The 25,470-nt window shown below is 42.8% G+C and overlaps 1 protein-coding gene across 1 annotated transcript in view; it reads left to right on the top strand.

Annotated features, from left to right (window-relative positions):
- LOC148507860 (ubiquitin carboxyl-terminal hydrolase 12-like) overlaps positions 1–25,470 on the top strand; it is a 76,383-nt gene that overhangs the window by 34,392 nt on the left and 16,521 nt on the right. The window contains exons 2-4 of the mRNA XM_088445506.1: positions 2,873–2,953; positions 18,590–18,803; positions 25,206–25,432. Coding sequence (XP_088301632.1) covers positions 2,873–2,953; positions 18,590–18,803; positions 25,206–25,432 — 522 coding nt within the window. The remainder of the gene's footprint in view (positions 1–2,872; positions 2,954–18,589; positions 18,804–25,205; positions 25,433–25,470) is intronic.

Raw genomic sequence — 25,470 nt, 5'->3', positions numbered from 1 at the left:
CTGCAGAGAGCAACATCTCCAGTGTATGCCTGGCGGCTGCAGAGAGCCACATGGAAAGATGGGATGGCAGGCAAAATTGGGATCTAAGTTCTAGAAGTACAAGGACGTTTAAACCACATTCCAGTTACTCTTCTTTAGTAGAATACCTCAATTGTCTGGGAAGATGAATGATAAAACAGACTATATATAAAGATGCAGGTTGCGATGCTAGTCTATCCAACACATGAGTTAATCATTCATTTCCCTATGGATTTCCTTGGGCACTTTATACCAGTAATCACATGGTGTGTTGTTAAGCTATTCACTTGTTCAATAGATTGGGAAATTGTGCATGTGGTTTTTTTTTTTTTTTTTTGACTGGAGGTTAGTCCTAATTCTCACACACTGATCTGGTGCAAAGGTCAGAATTAACGTAACCAGCACAAGTCCTACATGTGCTGCAGTGAGTGCTTTCTGAGATATATATTTGTTTATATCTATTAAGAACATGACTTTTGACATTGGAGACAGAACACACATTGCTCCTTCCCTATCTATAGAGAGAGCCTATGGGATTTATCTCACTATGCCCCTGCTTATTAATGCAGAAACTGTATGACGTGGGAAGTGGCATTATCTACCAAATGTCATTTATTATTTTTTTATATTAGGGCTATTGCTTCTTCTAAAAGTCTGCTTTGTCTACTCCACAGCTATTGTTATTTCCCAGTAAAAATAAAACTAGATTCCGTTACATGGAAATAATACTGATTGGAAATCATTTAAAAGTTACATGAACAATAAGTTGCATTTTACCTTTTACTGCGGCATCCCTTTCAGACTGGGTAAACGGTTCTCCATTTGTGGGTGGACAATTTGTTGTTAGCCAAATATTAGCAGCAGGAAGTTGTTTGTCACCTCTGGAGACTGTAAGGCCACTTAGGAAATTACAAAGTGTAGCACAAATTATTTTGTGACATTGCGTGCCTACATTTGATACTTTTACAAGTAAGGGCTGAATTCAGTTCGGTGCGAAAAGTCACGTTTGGCGAAAAGCGTTCGCCAATGTGATCTCTTCGCGCATACCAGAGTATCGCGCTATTCAATTCCCGGAGTTTTCGCACTTGCGAAAACCCCATAGGCAAAAAGTTTTCACCACCTCGGAGGCAGGTGAAAAAATGTGCAAAATCCCTATTTTTACCTTAAAATGTGGGAACTTTGGTTCAGAACCCTTTGGACACTGACCCAAAATAATCCTCCCGCTCCCATAATGACTAGGCAAGAAAATTGTAAAATTAGCTTAATTCCCCCCTAAAATGACATGTTATGGGTTTAAAGTACTGGGTCAGGTATTTTGGGGGGCTGTATGGGTGTTACAGGTATTTTTAGGTTTGCAGGTGCCTGCAGCAGGTGTATTTTTAAAACATTGTAAAAATGAACTTTATAGCCACAGAAATATACTAACACCCATTTTAATGTACCTCCAATTTAACTTCCAAAATAAATGGCTTTACATTTTTTTTCAACACTTATGCAAATATGCATATAACAGTAATTTGACTCAATGAAGGAACCCAAAATACTTTTTATTAGGGCTTATTAATACACTTCTATATTGACTTCCAGTGTCAGTTGGGCTTTTTATGGGGAACAGATGATTTCCCCAAAATACATTGCATCCGGAAATTATTCACAGCGCTTCACTTTTTCCACATTTTTTTTATGTTACAGCCTTATTCCAAAATGGAATAAATTAATTTTTGTCCTCAAAATTCTACACACAATACCCCATAATGACAACGCGTAAAAAGTTTTTTTTAGATTTTTGCATATTTAATAAAAATAACCCCAAAACCTAAGATATCGCATGTACTTAAATATTCACAGACTTTGCCATGAAGCTCAAAATTGAGCTCAGGTGCATCCTGTTTCCAATGATCATCCTTGAGATGTTCCTACAGCTTAATTGGAGTCCACCTGTGGTAAATTCAGTTGATTGGACATGATTTTGAAAGGCATACACCTGTCCCACAAGGTCCCACACTTGACCGTGCATGTCAGAGCACAAACCAAGCATGAAGTCCAAGTAAATGCCAACAGTAAACCATCCGGAGACCATTCATATGTGGGGTTGCTTCTCAGCCAAGGGAGTGGGCTCACACACAATTTTGCCATGAATAAAAAATTGTACCAAAACATCCTCCAAGAGCAACTTCAAAACATCCTCCAAGAGCAACTTCTCCCAGCCATCCAAGAATAGTTTGGTGATGAACAATGCCTTCTCCAGCATGATGGAGCACCTTGCCATAAGTGAAAAGTGATAACTAAGTGGCTCAGGGAACAAAATTTCGACATTTTGGGTCCATGAACAGGAAACTCCTCAGACCTTAATCCCATTGAGAACTTGTGGTCAATCCTCAAGAGGCGGGTGGACAAACAAACACCCATAAATTCTGACAAACTCCAAGCATTGATTAGGCAAGAATGGGCAGTCATCAGTCAGTATGTGGCACAGAATTTGATTGACAGAATGCCAGGGCGAATTGCAGAGGTCTTGAAAAAGAAGGGTCAACACTGCAAATATTGACTCTTTGCATAAACTTAATGTAATTGTCAGTAAAAGTCTTTGACACTTATGAAATGCTTGTAATTTTACTTCAGTATACCATAGTAACATCTGACAAAAAGGCCTAAAAACACTGAAGCAGAAAACTTTGTGAAAATCAATACTTGTGTAATTCTCAAAACTTTTGGCCATGGCTGTACAAATGTATTGGTATTCTGCTGTGTGCAGAACCTTTTCTACAGATTACTAGTATTTTGCACTCTTCCAAATATTTTTTTTTGTGTGTTGCCTAAAATAAACTTGTTTTTTTTTGTTGCTTTTCCACAGGGCACCAATGCCTCAACATTGGAAAAAGAGATCGGCCCAGAACAATTTCCTGTAAATGAACATTATTTTGGCTTGGTCAATGTAAGTTTTTTTTTTTTTTTATTATTTCCTTAACTTGTTTCACTGTTCTTTATTTCTCTCTGGCCTCCACATTGTTAATTTATATAGTATACTATAGCTTTATTGTACAGTTACAGTACATGGCTGTTTGCTGATTACCTGGTTGTAAGGTCTGTCCCTTTTAGTAGTATTAGCACTATAATGGCACACCTATCCATTTCCTGAAGTAGCTGCCCCAGTAGTCACTGAGCTGCAGGAGAGAAGGCAGCGGACATTGGATCACATGTTAGATTATTTCTCTGGCTATACAGCCAGTTGCTGACTAATTAGGGATTACAACAATAGTAATAACAAGCACTATTGAACAAAAGCATAACATTCTATCTTTTTAGTAAAGATTGGATATACCAATATACATATTGTGATTGAAGCAGGAGATGTTAAACGATTTAGACTGCACTATGGTCCAGGTGAAGACACACGTCACTGGCCCTATCTGACCTTACCTTTGTGCTGGTAATGTTCTTTCTCCTAGGCAGCTCTGGGAGGCTGTTCCATAGCAGTTACTGGCGTTCCCCGGCTTCTTCTCAGCACATGCGGTAGTGACGGCGCACCTTGATGACTTCAAACACTTGGACCTGGCAGTCTGACTTTGGTTAACACTTGTGATAATGCTGCCACTCCACTCCATTCACACCGGACTGGTGCTTTTTAAGAATGTGGGAATGCTCCTAGGGTTTGCTTTAATACTAAAGAAAACTTTATTTAAAATTGAAGTTTATAACCGGAAATGCTGAGAAAAACAGCCGTTTAAAACAGGTGTTTTTCTCTGCATTTCCTGTTTTAAACTTCCGTTTTAAATAAAGTTTTTTTTTTTTTAGTATTTGAACAAACCCTGGAAGCATTCCCACATCCTTCAAAAAGCACCAGTCCGGTGTGAAACTGTTTGGAGAGTAGAGTGGCAACACTATCACAAGTGTTAACCAAGACCGGAATTACGAAAATCCGACCACCAGGCCCAAGTGTTTGACGTCATCACGGTGCGCCATCACTACCACATGTGCTGAGAAGAAGCCGGGGAACGCCGGTCATCACTATGGAACAGCCTGCCAGTGCTGCCTAGGAGGAAGAACATCACCAGCACAAAAGTAGGGTCAGATAGGGCCAGTGACATGTGTCTTCACCTAGACCATAGTGTGGTCTAAAACGTTTAATATCTCCCACTTCAACCACTGGATCTAAAAAGAGTGTAAACATTGGTGCAGGTTGAGTCTCCCATATCCAAATATTCTGAAATACGGATTTTTTTTAGCATGACTGAAATAGTGAAACCTTTTGTTTTTTGATAGTTCAATGTACACAAACTAAGCAATTATTAAAAATATTGTATAAAATTACTTTCAGGCTGTGTGTATAAGGTGTATATGAAACATAAATGAAATTCATGTATGTACACAAACTTTCTTTGAGCCACAAAATTATTGAAAATATTGTATAAAATGACCTGCAGACTGTGTGTATAAGGTATATATATTACATGAATGCATTCTGTGATTAGATTTGGGTCCCATTCCCAAGATATCTCATTATGGTATGCAATTATTTCAAAATACGGAATATTCCGATAACCAAATACTCCTGGTCCCAAGCATTTTGGATATGGGAGACTCAACTTGTATATCCAATTTTTACTAAAAAGATAGATTGTTATGCTTTTATTCAATAGCGCTTGTTATTACTATTGTTGTAACCCCAAATTGAACGAGCTGCTGTATGCACAGTTTCAGCACAGATCACAATAATTTTTATTATGCTGACTAATTTCGGCCAGTGTTAACATAATTTTCCTGTCCAACATGTCTCCAATAAAGGTTTCCAGTACTAGGGTCAGCTTTGCTGTGATTGTGACAGTCTGTTGTCAGTAGTAGTTTGGCTAGACCCATTAATGGCGAAATACCCCTTAAAGAGCATCCATTTACGTTGCAGAGGGTTACTAAGTCTCTTACACTAAGTTGTTTCTTAAATGGGGCAAAGGCGTATGCATCCTATAGCTTCTCTGCTGCTTGCATAAGTGGGGACTCACAAGAAATAATTAAGCAGTGAGGCTTGGAGGAAGAAATGATTTTCCCTGGACAGTTTATAAAGTTGTCTTTCATCAGGGGCTCTGTAATACAGTAACCACTCAGTCAGTTAACACACTTCACTATTAACTCTTCAGTCATTACCTGGAAAGTTATTAATTTCAAAAGGTTTGTAAAATCTAGTCACTTCTGTTGAGAATCCCCAGTTGTTTTTAGTGTCCGGTTATCAAACCCGAGTAGGTAAAGTTTTATCTGGCTATTGTAAGCTAGTGACACAAATGTAAACACAAAAAGAGAACAAATCCCCTCTTCTTAACAAAAAATAATTAAAAACACGGTTTTATTGGATATGCTTTAAAATAATGGTATCAGACCTATATCATACAATAATTATATAGTGATTGACCAGGTTGAAATGTAATTTCAATAAAGTCTGTATAGGTGTGAGCTGTATTAATAAATGCAGAATTACAGATACAATAATGGTGCATACACACGTAACGATTTTGCAACCAGCGATTTTCTTCTTCGGGGTCCACAGCAAATACGTTGGGGTTATGTGATTTGGAGTCATCCAGGCACCAAGCAGTTTAACGAGCTCTCAGCTCCCAGGATGCCCTTGGTCCTCCCCACATATACCCCGGCTATAGGCAGTCAGTTGTTCTGTTTGGTGCGAGAAGGCACCACATGGACAGTGGGACTGCAGGAGCATTCTCAGAGACGAATACAAGAGAGAGAGTTTTTTTTTTTTTTTTTTCTCCTACCCCACTCTCCTCCTGAGCAAGCGGCATGTGCTGACTGAGGAGAGAACTGAAGCAGCTAACCGTCCGTCAGACGCCCGTGTCGCGGCTCCATCTACCCCCGCCGGTGCCGCAATACTGGTGTGAAGCCAGTGATTTCGGTAGGGGCGCAGGGCCCTGGACTGCAACTGGTATACATGGGGATGCAGGTAAGGTGGTTTCGGTGGCTGCTGACGCCGGAACCACGTGGCGGTCCGTGCCCCAGCGGTGGAGACTGGCCGGGGGAACGCTGCAGTGAGGAGCCAGGTAAACTGTCTCCCACACTAGGCCACCGGGACGTGAGGAATTCCTGACAGCTGGGGACTAGTTGGTGGCGGCCATGTCAGTGTGCTGGGTGGATCCATGCATCATAGGGGAGCTTCGCTCTCCCCGGCGGCCCCTCCCCCAACCCTCACGCCGGCCCAGTCTAAGGTTCCTGCGTCTGAGTTGCTCCTCCTAGCCTCCCTCTATATCAGTCAGCCAGAGATTACTCTCAGGTGCTCTCAGTGGCTGTACACTCAGGAGGCTGGATCAGTCTCACTGTACACCTCTCACACGGTGACAGGTTATTACAGAGCTCTCTATCCTACTAGGCCTGAGACTGTTCGTAGTGGACTAAGGGCCTTATTCAGAGGCGCTCGCTGTTTGCGAGTGCTCGCTCTGAATCAGGGCGGATTTTTTATTTTATTTTCTGCCTTCAGGCTGCTCGCATAGCTGTGGGTGACCACCCACAGCTTGTGCGAGTGGCCTGGTGATGGTCGCGATTATTGCGACCATCGGGCTTTCCGACGAGACCCTGTGGTAGGATCTCATCTCCGGCAAGCCCGAGTGGACTTCCTGCTCTAATAGAGCAGGAAGTCCACTACTGACATCACGAGTGATGTCAGCAGGGCCGCCCACAAACGCCAGGCGTTCCTAAGGGAACGCCTGCGTTTGTGCAGCCACTCCACCCCTCTTTGCCTAAAAAACGGGGCGAGGTGTCAATCAACTTCGACAGCCACCTGGTCTTGTAGCGAGCCACGGAGCGACTGAACTTTAGTCGCTCGCTGGGGCTCGCGCATGCCGGAGGCGGCGCATGCGCAGGGGCCAAACATCGACCCGCTTGTGAGGTCAGTGCGCTCGCGAGCGGATCTCAATCAGGCCCAAAGAGCTTAAAAAATTGCATATGCTCATATATGGTATTTTATGCATTGCTTGAGAATTTGAAGTCTGCTGTGTGTGGTACTGCCTTTTATGTCTGAATAACTGTCAGTTATAACCTATCACTGCTGTTTCTCCCTATAACCCTCTACTACAGGTGTGTGGGGTAGTTGGGGTGAAACAAAATCACGTGTGCTCAGAACTTTGCATAAGAAATCATTGTTATGTTTAAAGTATCTGAAAGACAGGTGGTTGAAGCCCCTGTGCTGGTGTCATGTATGGCCTGCAAAGTGGGGTTATCCCTATAGAATTTCATACAAAATGGATTATGTGGTAACTGTTTCAAAGAATCACCACATCAGTCAAATTTACCAGCCTCTGGACCAGAACTCCCTTGGGCTGCTTTTTTCCAGATTATGGCACAAGTGGCGGAACGATTGGCAGCCCCAGCGGCCCCAGTTTTTGGGTACCCTCCCTCAGCAGGTGTAGCCGGCTATGTTTATGCCCTCTATGTTTCCATCTTGGATGGACATGTATGCGCACTCATGTCGAGGCATGGCGTCATTTTCAGCAACCGCTACAAGCCGTTAGATCAATGCAGCCAAAGACCAGAAGGCGTTCGGCCCTTCACGCAGGCCAGGCCACAGACTCTGGTACATCCTCTGAGGAGGAAGAGGTACATAATTCCTCTCAGGAGTCTCTCTCCGGAGAAGATGAAGATCATTTTTCTGCAGCAGATGTACCTTTTTTAATTAGTGCAGTCAAAGCTGTACTGAACATAGATGAGGGGGAGCCACCGCAAAGAAAGGCGCCAGTATTTAAGCGCCAGAGAGTGGTCGGTGCTGAGTTCCCCAAATCAGAGCACCTGTCGGAGCTTATGGGGGAAGCATGGAATACTGTGAATAGGAAGTTCCAGCTTACTTAAAAGGTTGCAACCTTTTACCCATTTCCATCAGAGGAGTGTGCCAAATGGGACATTCCGCCATCTGTAGACGCACATGTTGCATATCTGGTAAAGAGTGCCACATTGCCATAATGTCTGCTTCCTCTCTAATAATTTCAAAGATAGGAGACTTGAAGCCTTTCTCGAGGCAGTATTCTCACCCTCAGGAGCGGCCACTCGCCCAGCTATGGCTACGGCTTGGGTTTCCAAAGCCATTGAAGAATGGATGAAGACACTGGCAGCATCTCTGCCAGAAGTGTCCAAGGAACAGCTGGAGATTATTTCCTATGTCAGGGAGGCAGCGTCTTATTTGGGAGATGCAGCATTGGATGCTGGTATACTGTCTTCCAAAGCATCGGCTGTCTCGATTGTGGCACGCAGAGCCCTGTGGTTAAGGGATTGGAAAGCGGATGCAGGGTCCAAGAAGGCCCTAGAATCCCTTCCGTTTATGGGAGGTATTCTGTTTGGCACGGAACTAGGCAAGATTGTGGCTATGGTGGCAGCCTTTAAAATGGCGGGACTACCATCATCATCTGGACAGACCTAGACGGTCATCCTTTTGGACTTTTCGGCTGCAGGGAAAGGCCAGAGGTCAGCCCTCATCTAGAATCAGCTCTGGCAGAAAACCATTGTCCAAGAAACCCTGGCCGAACATACGTCCGGCTTCCGGGTCCCAGGATAAACCAGTGGCCTGATGGGATGGGCCTCCCCCAGGGGGACCCCAGGTTAGGAGGCCGACTTCTTCTTCGGTTTTCAGATGCCTGGCATTTCATGACAACAGACGCCTGGGTTCGGAAAGTGGTCTTTCGGGGCTACGCCCTGACATTCTGGAGAAGTCCTCCCCAGAGGTTCTTTTGCATAACCCAGGTAGTAGGTTCTGCAAAGGCCTCAGCCCTTCAACAGGCTACAATCCCTGCTAATATCAGGAGTCATTGTCCCGGTTCCGGAGAATCAATTACGGAAAGGGTTTTATTCCAACCTATTTTTGATTCAGAAGCCAAATGGGTCCTACCGGCCTATTTTGACCCTAAAAGGGCTCAACACATTTATCCGAGTGCCCAGGTTTTCTATGGAAACACTGTGGTCGATTGTGTTGGCAATGGAACCAGGGGATTTTATGGTGTCCTTGGATATCCAGCATATGCGTATCTGCATATACCAATCACCCTGTCCCACCAGCAGTTTCTGATGTTTGCGGTAGGGCACTAACACTTAGTTTCTGGCACTGCCCTTTGGCTTGGTCGACAGCTCCTCGGGTGTTTTACCAAGGTTATGGCATGAATGATGACATGTCTCAGACGCCAGGGCGTCAGGATTCTGCCATACCTGGATGATGATCTGTTACTGGGGCTCCACAGGAGTTACGGTATCATCTGGGACTAACTGTTTCCTGTCTGCACAGTCACGGCTGGGTCATAAATTGGAAGAAGTCGTCGCTTCTTCCAGTGCAGCAGATGGTACATTTGGGGGCACGCTTGGACTCCTTGGCTCAGAGGATGTATCTGCCGGAGGACAAGATTGCGGCCCTGCAGTTGCGGATATGCAGATTGCTTCACAACAGGCGGGTGTATGTCCAGTCGGCAATGCGGGTGCTGGGGTTGATGGTGTCCACCTTCAGCATGGTGGAATATGCCCAGTTTCACTCCAGACCATTGCAACAGTTGATTCTCTTACTCTGGAATGGGGAGTACCGCTCAATAAAATCTCAGATGATCCATCTCTCACCAGAGGTTCGGTTATCCCTGTCATGGTGGTTGCGGACGTGCAGTCTCAACCAGGGTCGCCCATTTTAGGTGTCAGATTGGGTACTTCTCACAAACGATGCCAGTCTTCACGGCTGGGGGGCGGTGACGGGTCAGCACACGTTTCAAGGAAAATGGACGAAAGCAGACAGTCTTCTGTCTATAAATATCCTGGAACTAAGGGCAGTACTCAGAGCACTGGTACAGGCTTGGGGAATTCTAAAGGGCAGACCTGTTCAAATACAATCCGGCAATCTCACCATGGCAGCCTACCTCAATCATCAGGGAGGCACACGGAGTCAGGCAGCCATGGCAGAAGTATCAAAGATTCTGGTGTGGGCGGAGCGGCACCTTCCGACAATATCAGCCGTGTTCATACCAGGGGTCCTAAATTGGGAAGCGGACTTCCTGAGTCGGCAGGAGATAAATGCCGGAGAGTGGGCTCTGCATCCACAAGTATTTCAGAGCCTCGTGGACAGATGGGGTCTTCCAGAAATAGACCTCATGGCCTCAAGGGGAAACCACAGGGTGCCCAGATATGGATCCAGGACCAGGGATACGATGGCCGAGTTTGTAGACGCACTAGCATCTAGGTGGGATTACAGACTAGCGTATCTGTTTCCGCCATTTGCTCTTCTTCCCAGGGTCATCAGAAAGGTCAAGCAGGAAGGCAGTACGGTAATACTGATAGCTCCGGCGTGGCCCAGACACCATTGGTTCACCTATCTACAGTCTCTCCATAGACACTCCGTGGCCTCTTCCGCTAAGGCGAGATCTGTTAATACAGGGTACCTGCTTGTATCCGGGTCTGCCTCATCTGTCTTGACGGCATGGCTCTTGAGGCCTCCGTCCTAAGGAAAAAGGGGGTTTTCTTATTCGGTAATACAGACAATGTTGAGGGCACGTAAACCTGCCTCGCCCCGCATTTATTATAGAATTTGGCACTCTTTTTTTTCAGTGGTGTGAACTGAGAAGATATGACCCTGAAGTATTTAGGGTCTCTAGAGTGCTTTCCTTTCTTCAGACTGGTTTAGAACGGGGGCTCCGTCTGGCCACCTTGAGAGTTTAGGTTTCTGCTCTTTCGGTCTGGTTTCAGTGAAAAATCGCTCCACTGCCCGATGTGAGGACGTTTTTTCAAGGCGTTGTAAGGGTTCAGTCTCCCTTTGTTCCTGCGGTAGCCCGTGGGATCTGACGTTGGTTCTCAAGGCTCTACAGGCTCCGCCGTTTGAGCCCCTGAAATCAGTAGACCTCAAGTGGTTGACAGCGAAGACAGTGTTTCTTCTCGCTATCGCCTCTGCCCATAGGGTCTCTGATTTGGCAGCTCTTTCCTTACGCTCTCCCTTTTTAATATTCCATTGGGATAGAGCGGTACTTCGTACTAGGGCGGGATACCTTCCGAAAGTGGTATCCTATTTTCATATGAATGAAGAAATTGTGGTCCCAGCTTTTCAGACTACAGGCCTCTCGGTAGGTGAGGTTTCTCTGGATGTTGTCCGTGCGCTACGTATTTATGTGGATCGTACCAACAGCATGAGGAAGTCTGATTCTCTTTTTGTGCTGTATGGCTGTCATAAGCATGGCTGGCCAGCCAATAAGCAGACACTGGCCAGATGGATTCGTATGGCAATTTCTCAGGCATACACGCAGGCCAATCTGGTGGTGCCAGACTCCGTAACGGCACATTCTACACGGTCAGTGGGACCTTCGTGGGCAGCCCGCCGGGGTGTCTCTGCTGAACAATTGTGCAGGGCAGCCACATGGTCTTCCGTCCACACCTTTGTCAAATTCTACACATTTGACACCTTTGCCTCTCAGGATGCCTCCTTCGGGCGTAGGATTCTCCTTTCTTCCGAGACACAGGAGCGTCCCCGCCCTTAGGGGAACTGCTTTGGGACATCCCCAACGTATTTGCTCTGGACCCCATGGACCCTGAAGAAGAAAATAAGAGTTATGGTATAACATACCTTTTGTTAACTGTCTTTCTTCGAGGTCCATGTGGTCCACAGGACACCCACCCTAACTCACCTGGTATTATTGGGTAATCTTTTTTGTATCTCTGTGAGTTCCATCTGCTGTGAGAGATTGGTCTAGAGAACAAGGGTTCTTCCTTCTTATTCTTTGCCTTCTCCTGCTTGGGCTTTTGTAACGAACTGACTGCCTATAGCCGGGGGCGGGGTATATGTGGGGAGGACCCAGGGCATCCTGGGAGCTCAGAGCTCGTTTAACTGCTTAGTGCCTGGATCACTCCAACCACATACCCCCAACGTATTTGCTGTGGACCCCATGGACCTTGAAGAAAAACAGTTAACAAAGGTATGTTATACCATAACTCTTACTATCTGTCAGATTTTCCCTTGAAAAAGTGAACACTTTTTTGAAGTGTAATGAACGATTTTTACAACGATGTGCGAAAATTGTTCCTTCCCTTAATGAAAATCGTTATGTTGGACAGTCTGAAAAGGACGATAAACTTCAAACGAGAGCACGCTTGAACGATTTTCGTTCATCATTATAACTCAGAAACTGAACAATTTTTTGAACGATAATGACATCGTTAACGACAAATCGTTCAAAAAATCGTTACATGTGTGTGCACCTAAAAGTGTTTTATATTTCATTCAGTAACATAAAATTATATCTGCTATATAGCAATAAAGAGACAGCGCTTGATGATCAGACACTTTCTTTATTGTTTTAAATAAAACAAGGATACTTTGTTGTTAATCGTACAAACCTTGACCAATGCTGGGTACTAATTAGCCGATTTATACCCAGCACGATATCATAGGGCAGCGGAACCCGGCGGGGGCAGGATGCCGGGAGAGACGGCGGGGGGAATGCTTCATTCGGCAGCATGGCCCCCGCTGACTATAGCACGGTGCGACGGACGATGTCGCTGACATCGCCCGGGAGCTTGCATCGTCAGCTACATAGCCGGAACGCAATGGCCGATTTGGACGATATGGCACCTGATCCGCCGGATTGGACATTATATCATCTATTGCAGATGTTCCCAAACTTTTTTGAATCACGGAACCCTAGAGTAACAGAATTGTTTTCACGGCACCCCTAAGTTTAAGTTTGTTATTGAGAGATTCAGAAAAAAATTCGTAAAGTGAAGTGCTAATTGTGCTTACCTGTCATCCTTAGGTTCAGCTATGTGGTGGTGAACAGGTTTGTGCTTCTGTTTGTCCACATATTTACAATTACATTGACCATAAATAATTTGATTTGCTGCTGGACCACCAACCTGAGGTACCCCTGTAAGAGTCCCGAGGCACCCCAGGGTGCCACGGCGCCGCACAGTTTGGGAACCACTGGTCTAGTGTGTACCTGGCTTTAGCAGCTCGGGACCTATGTTGTATAAATCACTGTATGCGTAATTTGATCTACTTATCATACTCCTACTGTGATTTATACAGCATAGGTCCCCAGCTGCTTAGTCAAGTTATGGATATTTATTATTTTATGTCACTGAATTAAATAAGAAAGTTATTGTTTATATTTGTTATCCTGCAACAGCGCACACATATACAGACTTTATTGAATAATAACTGCACAGCAGTTTCTGATCAACTCTTTTTCTTTTCACAAAATTCTTAATTGAAGCTTATTTAGGACACATTATTGCAAACTATACAGCAGTAAATAAAGTATCTAAATACAAATTGTAGGCAAAATAAAATATATATCTTTTATTTCAACCTGGTCACTTACTATATAATTATTGTATGACATGTCTGAAACCATTATTTTAAAGCATATTCACTAAAATAATGTTCATTATTTTTTGTTAATAAGAGAGGACCTGAGTGCACCTTTTTCAAATTACTCCTTTTGTGGTTTATATGTATGTTTGAGTCAAGTAAGTGGCACTGCCAATATAAACTGCCATATACAGGGGAATTCAGTTAGGCTCTGGGTCTGCCACGCTGTGAAAAGGTCAGGATTTCACGCCTGGAGCGATTTAATTAATCAGCCTTTTCCCTACGTGATAAACCATGGGTTAACATGCGTTAACCCAAAGATTCTGCGCAAAGTGCTGGAATACATGGGTTTCACTATGTGTTAAAATGCAGAGTTTGCATTTTAATGCAGATTTTTCCTCCTTCGCAGCTCCTGAGGCTACGAGTAAAATCCACCCTCTGCGGCTTTGCTCGCGGGGTTCCCGCAGCTAATTCAATCAGGCTGCGCTTTCAGTTAGCTGCGGGGTAAACCCTAATTGAAGCCTAATTGAATCTCCCCCATAATGTCTTTACAATAAAGAATTGGTGGATGTCGCGTAGAAAATTATTTGTCTCACTAATTTTAGGAGGTCAATCCAATTAGGTGCAAGTTTGGTTTGTAAAATTTGCAAACGTCACATGAGTGCGCACTCCAGAGAAATGTGAAATCCAATTAGAAATGTAAGTTTGCATTACTTGCAGTGAGGGTGTGCAAATTTTCTTTAACATTTGACTTGAGAGAAGGGCATGTAAAAGTGGGGAGACCATCCTGGACCCCAAAAAAAGTGACAGTTTCATTAGCAGAATCATATAAGAGGCTGTTAGTGGGCATAAGGAAAGTACTGGAGGTTTTTAGACGATGATTTGTGCATTTTTTTTTTTTTTTTTAAGAAAATTCAGAGAAAGCTAACTTTTCATTTAATCACAAATTAAATAGAAAAATGCCAAAAAGTACAAAAAAGTGATTTTGTGGTAAGTTGACGCTACTTTTAAAATGTGTGTTTTTTTTTTACATTTTAAATTATTTCTTTCTTACTGTTCATTATTGTCTAACTGTATCTTAAAAAAACTTGACATTTATTTTTCAAGTAAAAAAATGCTTCAATTAATTTTGGGATGCCTAAACTAACAAAAAGTAGACTTGGGGCTAATTTGAGGCTGTTTTTTTTTTTTTTTTCTATTAAACAGCAATAATTGCGTAATTATTAGCCCAGTTAAGCGAATTGAAAACTTCCATTTGCTTAATTAGTCATTTGGGGGGTGTTCAAGGGGTTCTGAAGCAAATCCTGACATTTTTGCCTTTAAAATACTGTTTTACACCCTCGGGGTGCGCAGAAAAAAAATTGAATTTCATGTAGGAAATCAATGTGAGTTTGGAATTGGATTGCAAGTGTATCTTTCAATGCAAGTTGCCTGTGCGAACGGCTCGCAGGACTCGACTCGCACCTAATTAGATTGACCCCTAAACCTTGGTGTGGGAAATTTCTCCATCTCTTTATACAGTGCATCTGGAAGGTATTCACAGCACTTCACTTTTTCCACATTTTATGTTACAGCCTTATTCCAAAATTTAATAAATTCATTTTTGTCCTCAAAATTCTACACACAATACTCCATAATGACAATGTGTAAAAAGTTTTTTGAGATTTTTGCAAATTGATTTAAAAATACAACTACTAACAAATTACATGTACATAAATATTCACAGCCATTGCCATGAAGCTCAAAATTGAGCTCAGGTGCATCCTGTTTCCACTGATCATCCTTAAGATGTTTGTACAGCTTAACTGGAGTCCACCTGTGGTAAATTCAGTTGATTGGACATGATTTTGCAAGGCATACACCTGTCTATATAAGGTCCCTCACTTGACAGTGCATGTCAGACCACAAACCAAGCATGAAGTCCAGGGAATTGTCTGTAGACCTCCAAGACAGGATTGTCTCGAGGCACAAATCTGGGAAAGGGTACTGAAAAATATCTGCTGCTTTGAAGGTCCCAATGAGCACAGTGGCCTCCATCGTCCGTAAATGGAAGAAGTTCAGAACCACCAGGACTCTTCCTAAAGTTGGCCGGCCGTCTAAACTGGTGACCAAGAACCCGATGGTCACTCTGTCAGAGCTACAGCATTTCTCTGTGGAGAGAGGAAAACCTTCCAGAAGGACAACCAACTCTGCAGCAATCCACCATCAGGCCTGTATGGTAGAGTGTAAATAAATAAAGTTACCAGGCTATTCTGCCTTTTGAGAAAGCCGCTGCTCGTGGTGAAATGCATTAAGGATTTACTGTCTGACGTCCCACTCTGCATATCTGCACCCCCGGAGCTACTACCTACCACCCCGTGGAGATCGCGCAAATTAAGCTTCATACATCTTTCTTCAGCCGCTCTACCTGGCGTGCCCGAAAACGACTCGCGTGTTGCTGGATTTCCCCTCTAACCCACATTAACACTTGGCAGCTGGGTTACGGCTCCCACAAGTGTGGCACAGATACAACACCAGTAGCAGACGGATCATGCAGCTGACCGCATAGGTCATCATCCAGCTGGAACAGCGATCCCACTGTGCTGCCGAAGGACACATTATTTACAGCACTGACAGGTCTGTCCATCCGAGGAGGTGACATTTATGGGTATGTGAATTTCATGTGGACACTGTTTCAGGCTACAATACAGCCACGCTACCTCTTGTTATACCCAACAGCAGAGTTTACAAGACATCTTATTTACACTACTGTCTGTTTTTATTTCCATTCAATTATATGGATAATCTCATCAGCTCTACAAGTGACTATATTTTTGTGTAAGATTGTTGCCAATTTTTATCAAAATTACTTTTACTTTGTTGTTGCCATTTTGATACATCATTTAGATTTCTGTTAGTGTTATATCATGTATTTTGTGTTATAAGAGCTACACTATTAGATATCTGGATATATACCAGTACTTATTCTCATTTTTATCATTACGTATTAAAATCTTTTTTACTATTAACGATATATTTGATTGATGTGTGTTTGTGCAGCACTCTTCCACCTATTTTTTAATTTACTGTATGGTAGAGTGGCCAGACAGAAGTCACTCCTTAGTAAAAAGCACATGGCAGCCCGCCTGGAGTTTGTCAAAATGCACCTGAAGGACTCTCAGACCATGAGAAACAAATATCTGTGGTCTGATGAGACAAAGATAACTCTTTGGCGTGGAAACTAGGCACCGCTCATCACCAGGCCAATACCATCCCTACAGTGAAGCATGGTGGTGGCAGCATCATGCTGTGGGGATGTTTTTCAGCGGCAGGAACTGGGAGACTAGTCAGGATAGAGGGAAAGATGAATGCAGCAATGTACAGAGACATCCTGGATGAAAACCTGCTCCAGAGCGCTCTTGACCTCAGACTGGGGCGACTTTCAGCAGGACAACGACCCCAAGCACACAGCCAAGATATCAAAGGAGTGGCTTCAGGACAACTCCGTGAATGTCCTTGAGTGGCCCAGCCAGAGCCCAGACTTGAATCCGATTGAACATCTCTGGATAGATCAGAAAATGGCTGTGCACCGACGCTTCCCATCCAACCTGATGGAGCTTGAGAGGTACTGCAATGAGGAATGGGCGAAACTGCCCAAAGATAGTTGTGCCAAGCTTGTGGCATCATATTCAAATAGACTTGAGGCTGTAATTGCTACCAAAGGTGCATCAACAAAGTATTGAGCAAAGGCTGTGAATACTTATGTACATGTGATTTCTTAGGTTTTTTTTTTAATTCAATTTGCAAAAATCTCAAAAGCTTTTTACACGTTGTCATTATGGGGTATTGTGTGTAGAATTTTGAGGACAAAACTGAATTTATTCCGTTTTGGAATAAGGCTGTAACATAACAAAATGTGGGAAAAAGTGAAGCGCTGTGAATACTTTATTGATGCACTGTAGTAATGACACAAAAGTGCCTGTGGATCTCAGCACTCTGAAACCCGGCTACTGCATTTCCATAGCAGCAAGTGCACATGCTGACCTGGTATGTTATGCCTGTCACCTGCAAATTACATGGGTATCCTTATGGACCACACATCAGTAAGCCTATAAGACAATCATAGGTGTAGCTTTATAGGCACTTAAACAGCACCCGCAGTATTTGTGCTGCTGCTGCCACCATCTGTCTGTACATGGCCTTTCAGTCATGGCTACTTTGATTGCAATTAATATGGTTTATTCTATGTTTATTTTTTTACATTTGTTTCTTTTGTTGGGTATATCCAGTTTTCACCTGGTGCTGACTGTTTGGTCTCAGCTATTACAACCTAATATTAGCTCTATGTTGTTGCTGATGATTTGTGATAGAAAATTTGGAGCTGTAACTGAATTTGGTTCTAAAGACTCTTCGAATGTAGAGAGTGTTTTAGTGGTCACTATAAATAGAAAGCACTAAAAATAACCTCAATGTCTAATTTCAGTTACATGCATATTACTGTTGCCAGGCTATGCATATTTCCCAATGACTGACTCAGAATATATTGTTGAGATTTATTCCAAGAAATATTCTACATTCCTCAATCCTTATTATATGCACTTTATTATACATTAATAAGATTCTGATGCATTACCCTGCGTACTAATTATTTTTAGCAAGGAATTACTGGCCTGATTCAGCAGAAGACGATGTTCGGGTCTGCGCATGCTCCAGGCCCATACTGTGCATGTGCACTACGTGTCTGTGTTGCTGCTCGCAGTCCGGCAGCAGACTGTCAGTGATTGACAGTCTGCTGCCGTTTCGGGGCGGGGAGGGGGGCGGCAAAAGGCTATGTTTTCCGAAACAGTTCACTGCTGTTATGGGGGAGTGACAAGGCCAGTATCTGTCGGCTGACGGAGATTTCCTGGCCTCTTTTTACCATCTGCGGCGACCATGGGTAACTTAGCTGGCCGATAGTCTCGCTGATGATCTAATGTTGTGTTCTAGAATGCAACTTGGATCAGTAATGCATGCAGGAGGCATGACTCCTCCTGCTGCATTACCATATTAGAGCTACCATGTTACCAGCTGCAATAGCTAATGCGTTCTTAGCTGAATTAGGCCCTAAGGCGTTTGAATTAGTTTTATTTCAGGTTCCTAGTGAATAGTCAATATAACTTATAGCAAAACTGTAGCCATGCTATAGTGCTCATGCACTCACTTATTAGTTTATAACCATTTTAAAAAGAAAAAGCAGCTTCATTTAAAAATGTGACTTTTTTTTCTTCTTTGTCTTCTGCCTCCCAGTTTGGCAACACCTGCTACTGCAATTCTGTTCTACAAGCACTTTATTTTTGTCGCCCGTTTCGGGAAAAAGTTCTGGCATACAAGGTCCAGCCACGGAAGAAGGAAAGCTTGCTCACATGCCTGGCGGACCTGTTTAACAGCATTGCCACGCAGAAGAAGAAAGTGGGGGTTATACCTCCCAAAAAGTTCATCTCCAGATTGAGGAAAGAAAATGGTAAGTAAATAATAAAGGCCAGATCACCTTTAGTGGATGTTTTACATGTGTGCAGTAAAGGCAAACGTAGGCTTAATATTGCAGATATTAGAATCATTTATTACTGTTGTACAGTGTTAAGACGCATTTGGAAAATGTATTAGAAGGTAAGGCCTGCATTACTTCATCCTCTGCTTTTTATGTGACTGCCACTGAGGGAAATTTACAAACAGACTTGAAAATCGGCTGTAAATAAGAAATCTTTAGAAGATTTTATCAATAAAACACTCTCAGAAGCATTTAGCTGCTTTTCCAACCTGCACCTGTTAAAGATTTGAGTCCAGGACCATCATCGATGATGCATATGACAGTGACTTTCTACCAAAGTGGTGATGTCCTGGGCACAGGAACTGACAATCTTTCTATTTACAGGATGAAGATTTATATATGCTCATCCTCTCATTCTACAATACCTATTTAGCAGGGGGATGTAGTCAGGAAGTCAACATTTGACATTCACAAAGTCGACACTGACATAATGTTGACATTGTCAATGTCGACTAATTGATTTAGGGTTAGCTAGCAAATAGGGTTACTGTTAGAGTTAGGCTTAAATATCATTGTTGACATTGAGATTCACAATGTCCGCATTATGTTGGTGTCTTCTTTGTGGACGTCGACCTGTTATACCGTACCCTTTAGCAGAGAGAATATTTTTAAGAAGCTTATCCAACATGTTTATTAAATACAATTTATTTTAAGGCTGAGCGGCTGCTAATTTCCCAGTTAGATGCAGCTCTTTACCTCACTGTATAGTCAGTATAGACAAGCGGATAACTGCCCCTTGTCTGCATGTGACAGAAGTGAAGGTTGCTGCTTCCGGATCCACCCCTATTCCTGACCTATTCATTGTTCCTGTTACAGCTTAAACTTGTCATATAGTGATCACCAACATTTTACCTGTCACTTATTACAGTATTGGTTTCCCGCTGCACATGTCTTAATAATATCTCATGAAGAAATATTGGCTCCTTTATACACCTTTATTAAAACCGCTAAAATAATGTTTATGTATGATGACCAAATTTATATAGGGTGCGCCTCCCATTCACCTGAATTGTTATATTTTCCCAAAATTCTGCCATGTGCGTTTGCAGTTACTGCAGCCCTTAGACACTGACCTGATCCAGTCGCACTACCAGAGTGTTACTAGAACCTTAGGGCAGAAGAGATTACTTACTAAAGCCTGAATATTATTCCCATACGGCCTAGACTGCCTTATAAGTAGACAGAGTACATTTAGTCTTGGAAGTTATTTTATTGATTTCTTCAGTAATAGGTCTGAGTGCCGGCTGAATATCATCGTTTTCTTTACAGCCAATAGGAGATTACTAATTTCTGGGCATACTTATTCACACCTTTAGTGGGTTTGTTTAAATATGATAACTAGGTGGTTTCCCATATTGGCTTTCCTTAAACAAACTTGCATGTAAACCACCAGACATGGTTGTATCCATCTTATTTAGCTGACCTTCAAGTGAATGAAATCCTCATTTGGCCAGCTAGCCTCTTTGTTTTATAAAACCTAGCATAAGGACATACAGGGTAGACTCGGAGTAGCTGACACGAAGGTAGAGGGGGTACTGCTTGTAAATTCTTACAGTCTAATGGGTAGTGGTACAACTGTATGCAGACGACAGGTGCTCTTTAAATTAACCGTAAAATTCTATGTGATAAATAGGGATCGTATTCATACATTTCATGAACAACACCACCCTCTAGTGGAGAAATGAATGTAATAAAGTAATAGTGTTTATTTCTGCTTTGCATCGCAAATCTTTGTTATTAACCAATATGGAAAAGAGGAGTTGATGGAGAACATGGAACTAGTAGCTAAAATGTTTACAGGGTATAAACATATTGTAATATAATTTAAAATGTTGCTGAATGGGAAATTTGAGGAATACTATAGGTGCCCACACACTAGGCGTTCAGGTCACGATCCGATATTGTGTCCGATTTCTTCCCCGGCAGTCGTGGGACACGATTTGGTGTTAAAAACTATCCAAATTGACCCACGATCTATCGTGCATCCTGTACTATTTCCAGTGCATCTTGACTGAGATTCTCAGATCTTACCTGCAGCAGGCAAGATCTGAAGATGCAATGTACGACTAGCGGTTATGCACATAGGCATCGTAATCGTGAGTGGAGACTCACGATTAGGACATATTTTACACGATCTGTCGTCCTGATGCGTCGGAATCGGGCTGATCGTGTAAAATATTGCCTAGTGTGTGGGCACCTTAACTATAAATCCCAGATATACCGTATATACTCGAGTATAAGCTGAGTTTTTCAGCACATTTTTTGTGCTGAAAAAGCACCCCCTCGGCTTTAACTCGAGTGATGCCTGCATGGTACGCAGCTTAGTAGCGTACCATGCGGGCCGCGATGTAGACTGTGTCTCTGCGACACAGCTGCACCGCGTGTGTAGCGCTGACCGGACGGAGTTTGGTCAACACTACACACTGCCAAACACACAGCCACCGGAGCCGGCAGCTGTGTGTTTGTTGTAATCAGCAGCCGATGAGAGTCTGTCAGACTCTCATCGGCTGCTGCTGCTCCCACTGCGGGAGCCATCTTCCGGCTCCCGCAGTGGATAATGGGAGAGACATCGTCATGACGACGTCTCGCCCATAATGCAAAGGGGCCGGAGGATCCAGTAGCAGCGTTGGGACCAGGAGCGGGGTTTCAGGTAAGTGTTTTTTTTTTTTTTATATTACATCTCTCTACTGGGGTCACTACCAGGGGGGGGTATTACTACTGGGGTCACTACCAGGGGGGGGTATTACTACTGGGGGCACTACCAGGGGTGGTATTACTACTGGGGTCACTACCAGGGGGGGGTATTACTACTGGGGGCACTACCAGGGGGGTATTAGGTACCTCGGCTTATATTCGGCTTGACTTATACTTGAGTTTATACGGTACATTGAATTTTAGTTTCTCTGATCATATTCAAATAAATCTCCCAAGGGAAAAAATTTTTTTTTTTTTTTTTTACTGTGTAGATATCCATTTGTTCTCATTATGCAAATGTAAAGGACCGTTATACCACCGTAGACGAGGTGTGCTTGTATTCACACCAGGGGGTTTATGTAATAGCTCACCACTTCCAGCCGCTGCAGGAACCCCTGCGAGTCTTCCTGTATTTTTAAAGCGGTAATCATTTTAGAGGCAAAACCAAGCTGATTTTGCCATTTAAAATGATTCCCGCTTTAAAAATACGGTAACACCGCAGGAGTTCCCGCAGCGGCATGAAGTTGCGCGTTATTACTTAAGCCCCCAGAACTCTGTTTGGAAACTTTAAAGGTGTATGCAGTCTGTTGGATTAAATCTTCCTACATCTGCATCTTGGATTACATCAGTGGATTACCAAGATTTTAAATAAAGGTTACCTGCAAAAGTCTTTATGCAAAATTGTGATGCACAAAGTGGAAGTTGTTCATAACCAATTTATTGGCCTATCACAGGTACTCATAAGGGAGGGTTTAATCTAGACAAGAAAAAAAACAAGCCAATTCCCCTAGCACACTGCAATGGGCCAGCAAAATAGACATGCATCGTACCTACATAATAATAATAAATGCAGAGTACTCCATCACACACATTTGCAAATATATGATAGTTACCTGCCCCATCAAGGTGCCACTGCTCTTACATATTAAGAGCTATATACACCACCTATATACAGTCAGGTCCATAAATATTGGGACATTGACAGAATTTTCATATTTTGGCTTCTATTCACCACCACAATAGCTTTGAAATTAATCAAACAAGATGTGCTTTAACTGCAGACTTTCAGATTTAATTTGAGGGTAATTACATCCATATCAGGTGAACGGTGTAGGAATTACAACGGTTTCTATATGTGCCTCCCACTTTTTAAGGGGCCAAAAGTAATTGGGACTTTCAACTCAAAAGCTATTTCATGGACAGGTGTGGGCTATTCCCTCGTTATTTCATTATCAATTAAGCAGGTAAAAGGTCTGGACTTGATTCTAGGTGTGACATTTGCATTTGGAATCAGTTGCTGTTGACTCTCAATATGCGATCCAAAGAGCTGTCACTATCAGTGAAGCAAGCCATCATTAGGCTGAACAATCAAAACAAACCCATCAGAGAGATAGCAAAAACATTAGGTGTGGCCAAATCAACTGTTTGGAACATTCTTAAAAAGAAAGAGCGCAGCGGAGAGCTCAGCAACACCAAAAGACCCAGAAGACCACGGAAAACAACTGATGTGGTTGACAGAAGAATTATTTACCTGGTGAAGAAAAACCCTTTCACAACAGTTGGCCAAATCAGGAACACTCTCCAGGAGGTAGGTGTATATGTGTCAACATCAACAATCAAGAAAAGACTTCACAACAGTGAATATAGAGGGTTCACCACAAGATGTAAACCATTGGTGAGCCACAAAAACAGAAAGACCAGATTAGAGTTTGCCAAACAACATCTAAAAAGCTATTACAATTCTGGAACAACATACTATGGACAGATGAGACAAAGATCAACTTGTACCACAGTGATGGGAAGAGAAGAGTAATGAGAAGGAAAGGAAATGCTCATGATCCAAAACATACCACCTCATCAGTGAAGCATGGTGGTGGTAGTGTCATGGCGTGGGCATGTATGGCTGCCAATGGAACTGGTTCCCTTGTATTTATTGTTGATGTGACTGCTGACAAAAGCAGCAGAATGAATTCTGAAGTGTTTCGGGCAATATTATATGCTCATATTCAGTCAAAGGTTTCAGAACTCATTGGACGGCGCTTCACAGTGCAGATGGACAATGACACGAAGCATACTGCAAAATCAACTAAAGAGTTTTTTAAGGCTAAAAAGTGGAATGTTATGCAATGGCCAAGTCAATCCCCTGACCTGAATCCAATTGAGCATGCATTTCACTTGATAAAGACAAAACTGAAGGGAAAATGCCCCAAGAACAAGCAGGAACTGAAGACATTTGCAGTAGAGGCCTGGCAGAGCATCACCAGGGATGAAACCCATCGTCTGGTGATGTCTATGCGTTCCAGACTTCAGGCTGTAATTGCCTGCAAAGGATTTGCAACAAAGTATTAAAAAGTGAAAGTTAGATTTAGGATTCTTTAGTTTGTCCCATTACTTTTGGCCCCTTAAAAAGTGGGAGGCACATATAGAAACCGTTGTAATTCCTACACCGTTCACCTGATTTGGATGTAATTACCCTCAAATTAAATCTGAAAGTCTGCAGTTAAAGCACATCTTGTTTGTTTCATTTCAAAGCCATTGTGGTGGTGAATAGAGGCCAAAATATTAAAATTCTGTCAATGTCCCAATATTTATGGACCTGACTGTACATTTTTCCCACCACCTGCTTACATTAGCGCTTTCATTTATATTTGAGAATACATATTAAGAGCTATATACACCACCTATATACATTTTTCCCACCACCTGCTTACATTAGCGCTTTCATTTATATTTGAGAATACACATTAAGAGCCCCACAATGTAATATATTCAATATAACATATATTTGTGTTTATAAATTGAGAGCCAACTCACCTGGAGCCACCCTAGGTTCTCCAATATGGCACTACACTGATCATCATTCCTGCCAGATGCATCAGTACAGTGATTGACAACATGGAAGTTGCTTATAATCATTTTATTGGCCCATCACAGGTACGTGTAAAGGAGGAGTTAATCTAGATAGGAACAGAAGAAAACCAGCACCCTGCAATGGGCCAGCAAAAGAGACCTGAGTCCTACATAATTATGCAAACGTGTAACCGTTCTCATTCAAAGTATTTCATGGTTTATAAAATGTGTAAATCCTGACTGCAGTTGAAGAAAAATTACCCCACTACCCAATTAAACAGAGCATTTGAACAATAACGACATCGTTATCCTTCAATCGCTTGTTAATCGGGCACAAATCGGGCAGCTTAATGTAAAAAACGACCAGCAGTGCGCGCTCCCGCTGGTCATTTGTGACATCTATCATCGCCCGAACATGCTGGTCAATCTGCCGATAACGAGATATTGTCCATGTTAGGGGATGATTGTGCCTACACTGAATGACTGATCGCTCAGTGTAGGCACAGCACAGACTGTGAAACAACTGCACGATTACAATGTTGTAATCGTTCACTCGTTTCACAGTCTGCTAGTGGATACGCACATTAAGAACAAAAGTAACAGGTTAGGGATTGTCAACTGTCAGATTGGTTGCCAGACTTCTAGGGTGATACTTATCAGACAAAGTTTTTCCATTAATAAATACATGAATAAATCCTACTTGGAATTTTAATCAATGCATTCCATAAAATTGGGCTGTAAATCACTGCTTTGTGTCATTGACTTATACAGAACTGTTTGATAACTACATGCAACAGGATGCCCATGAGTTCCTAAACTACCTTCTCAACACTATTGCCGACCTGCTGCAGGAAGAGAAGAAACAGGAGAACCAGAATGGCAAGCTGCAGAATGGGAGCTTAGAACTGCCGGAACCAGATAAGCCTGACCTCACTTGGGTTCACGAGATCTTCCAGGGAACCCTAACCAATGAAACCAGATGTCTTAACTGTGAGACTGTGAGTTGCACAAACTGTACCATGAACTAGTTTTTGGT

This window comes from Taudactylus pleione, unplaced genomic scaffold (assembly GCF_031769625.1).
Source record: "Taudactylus pleione unplaced genomic scaffold, aTauple2 ptg000381l, whole genome shotgun sequence".
Lineage (NCBI taxonomy): Eukaryota > Metazoa > Chordata > Amphibia > Anura > Myobatrachidae > Taudactylus > Taudactylus pleione.
This window is presented reverse-complemented; position numbering and strand designations above follow the sequence as displayed.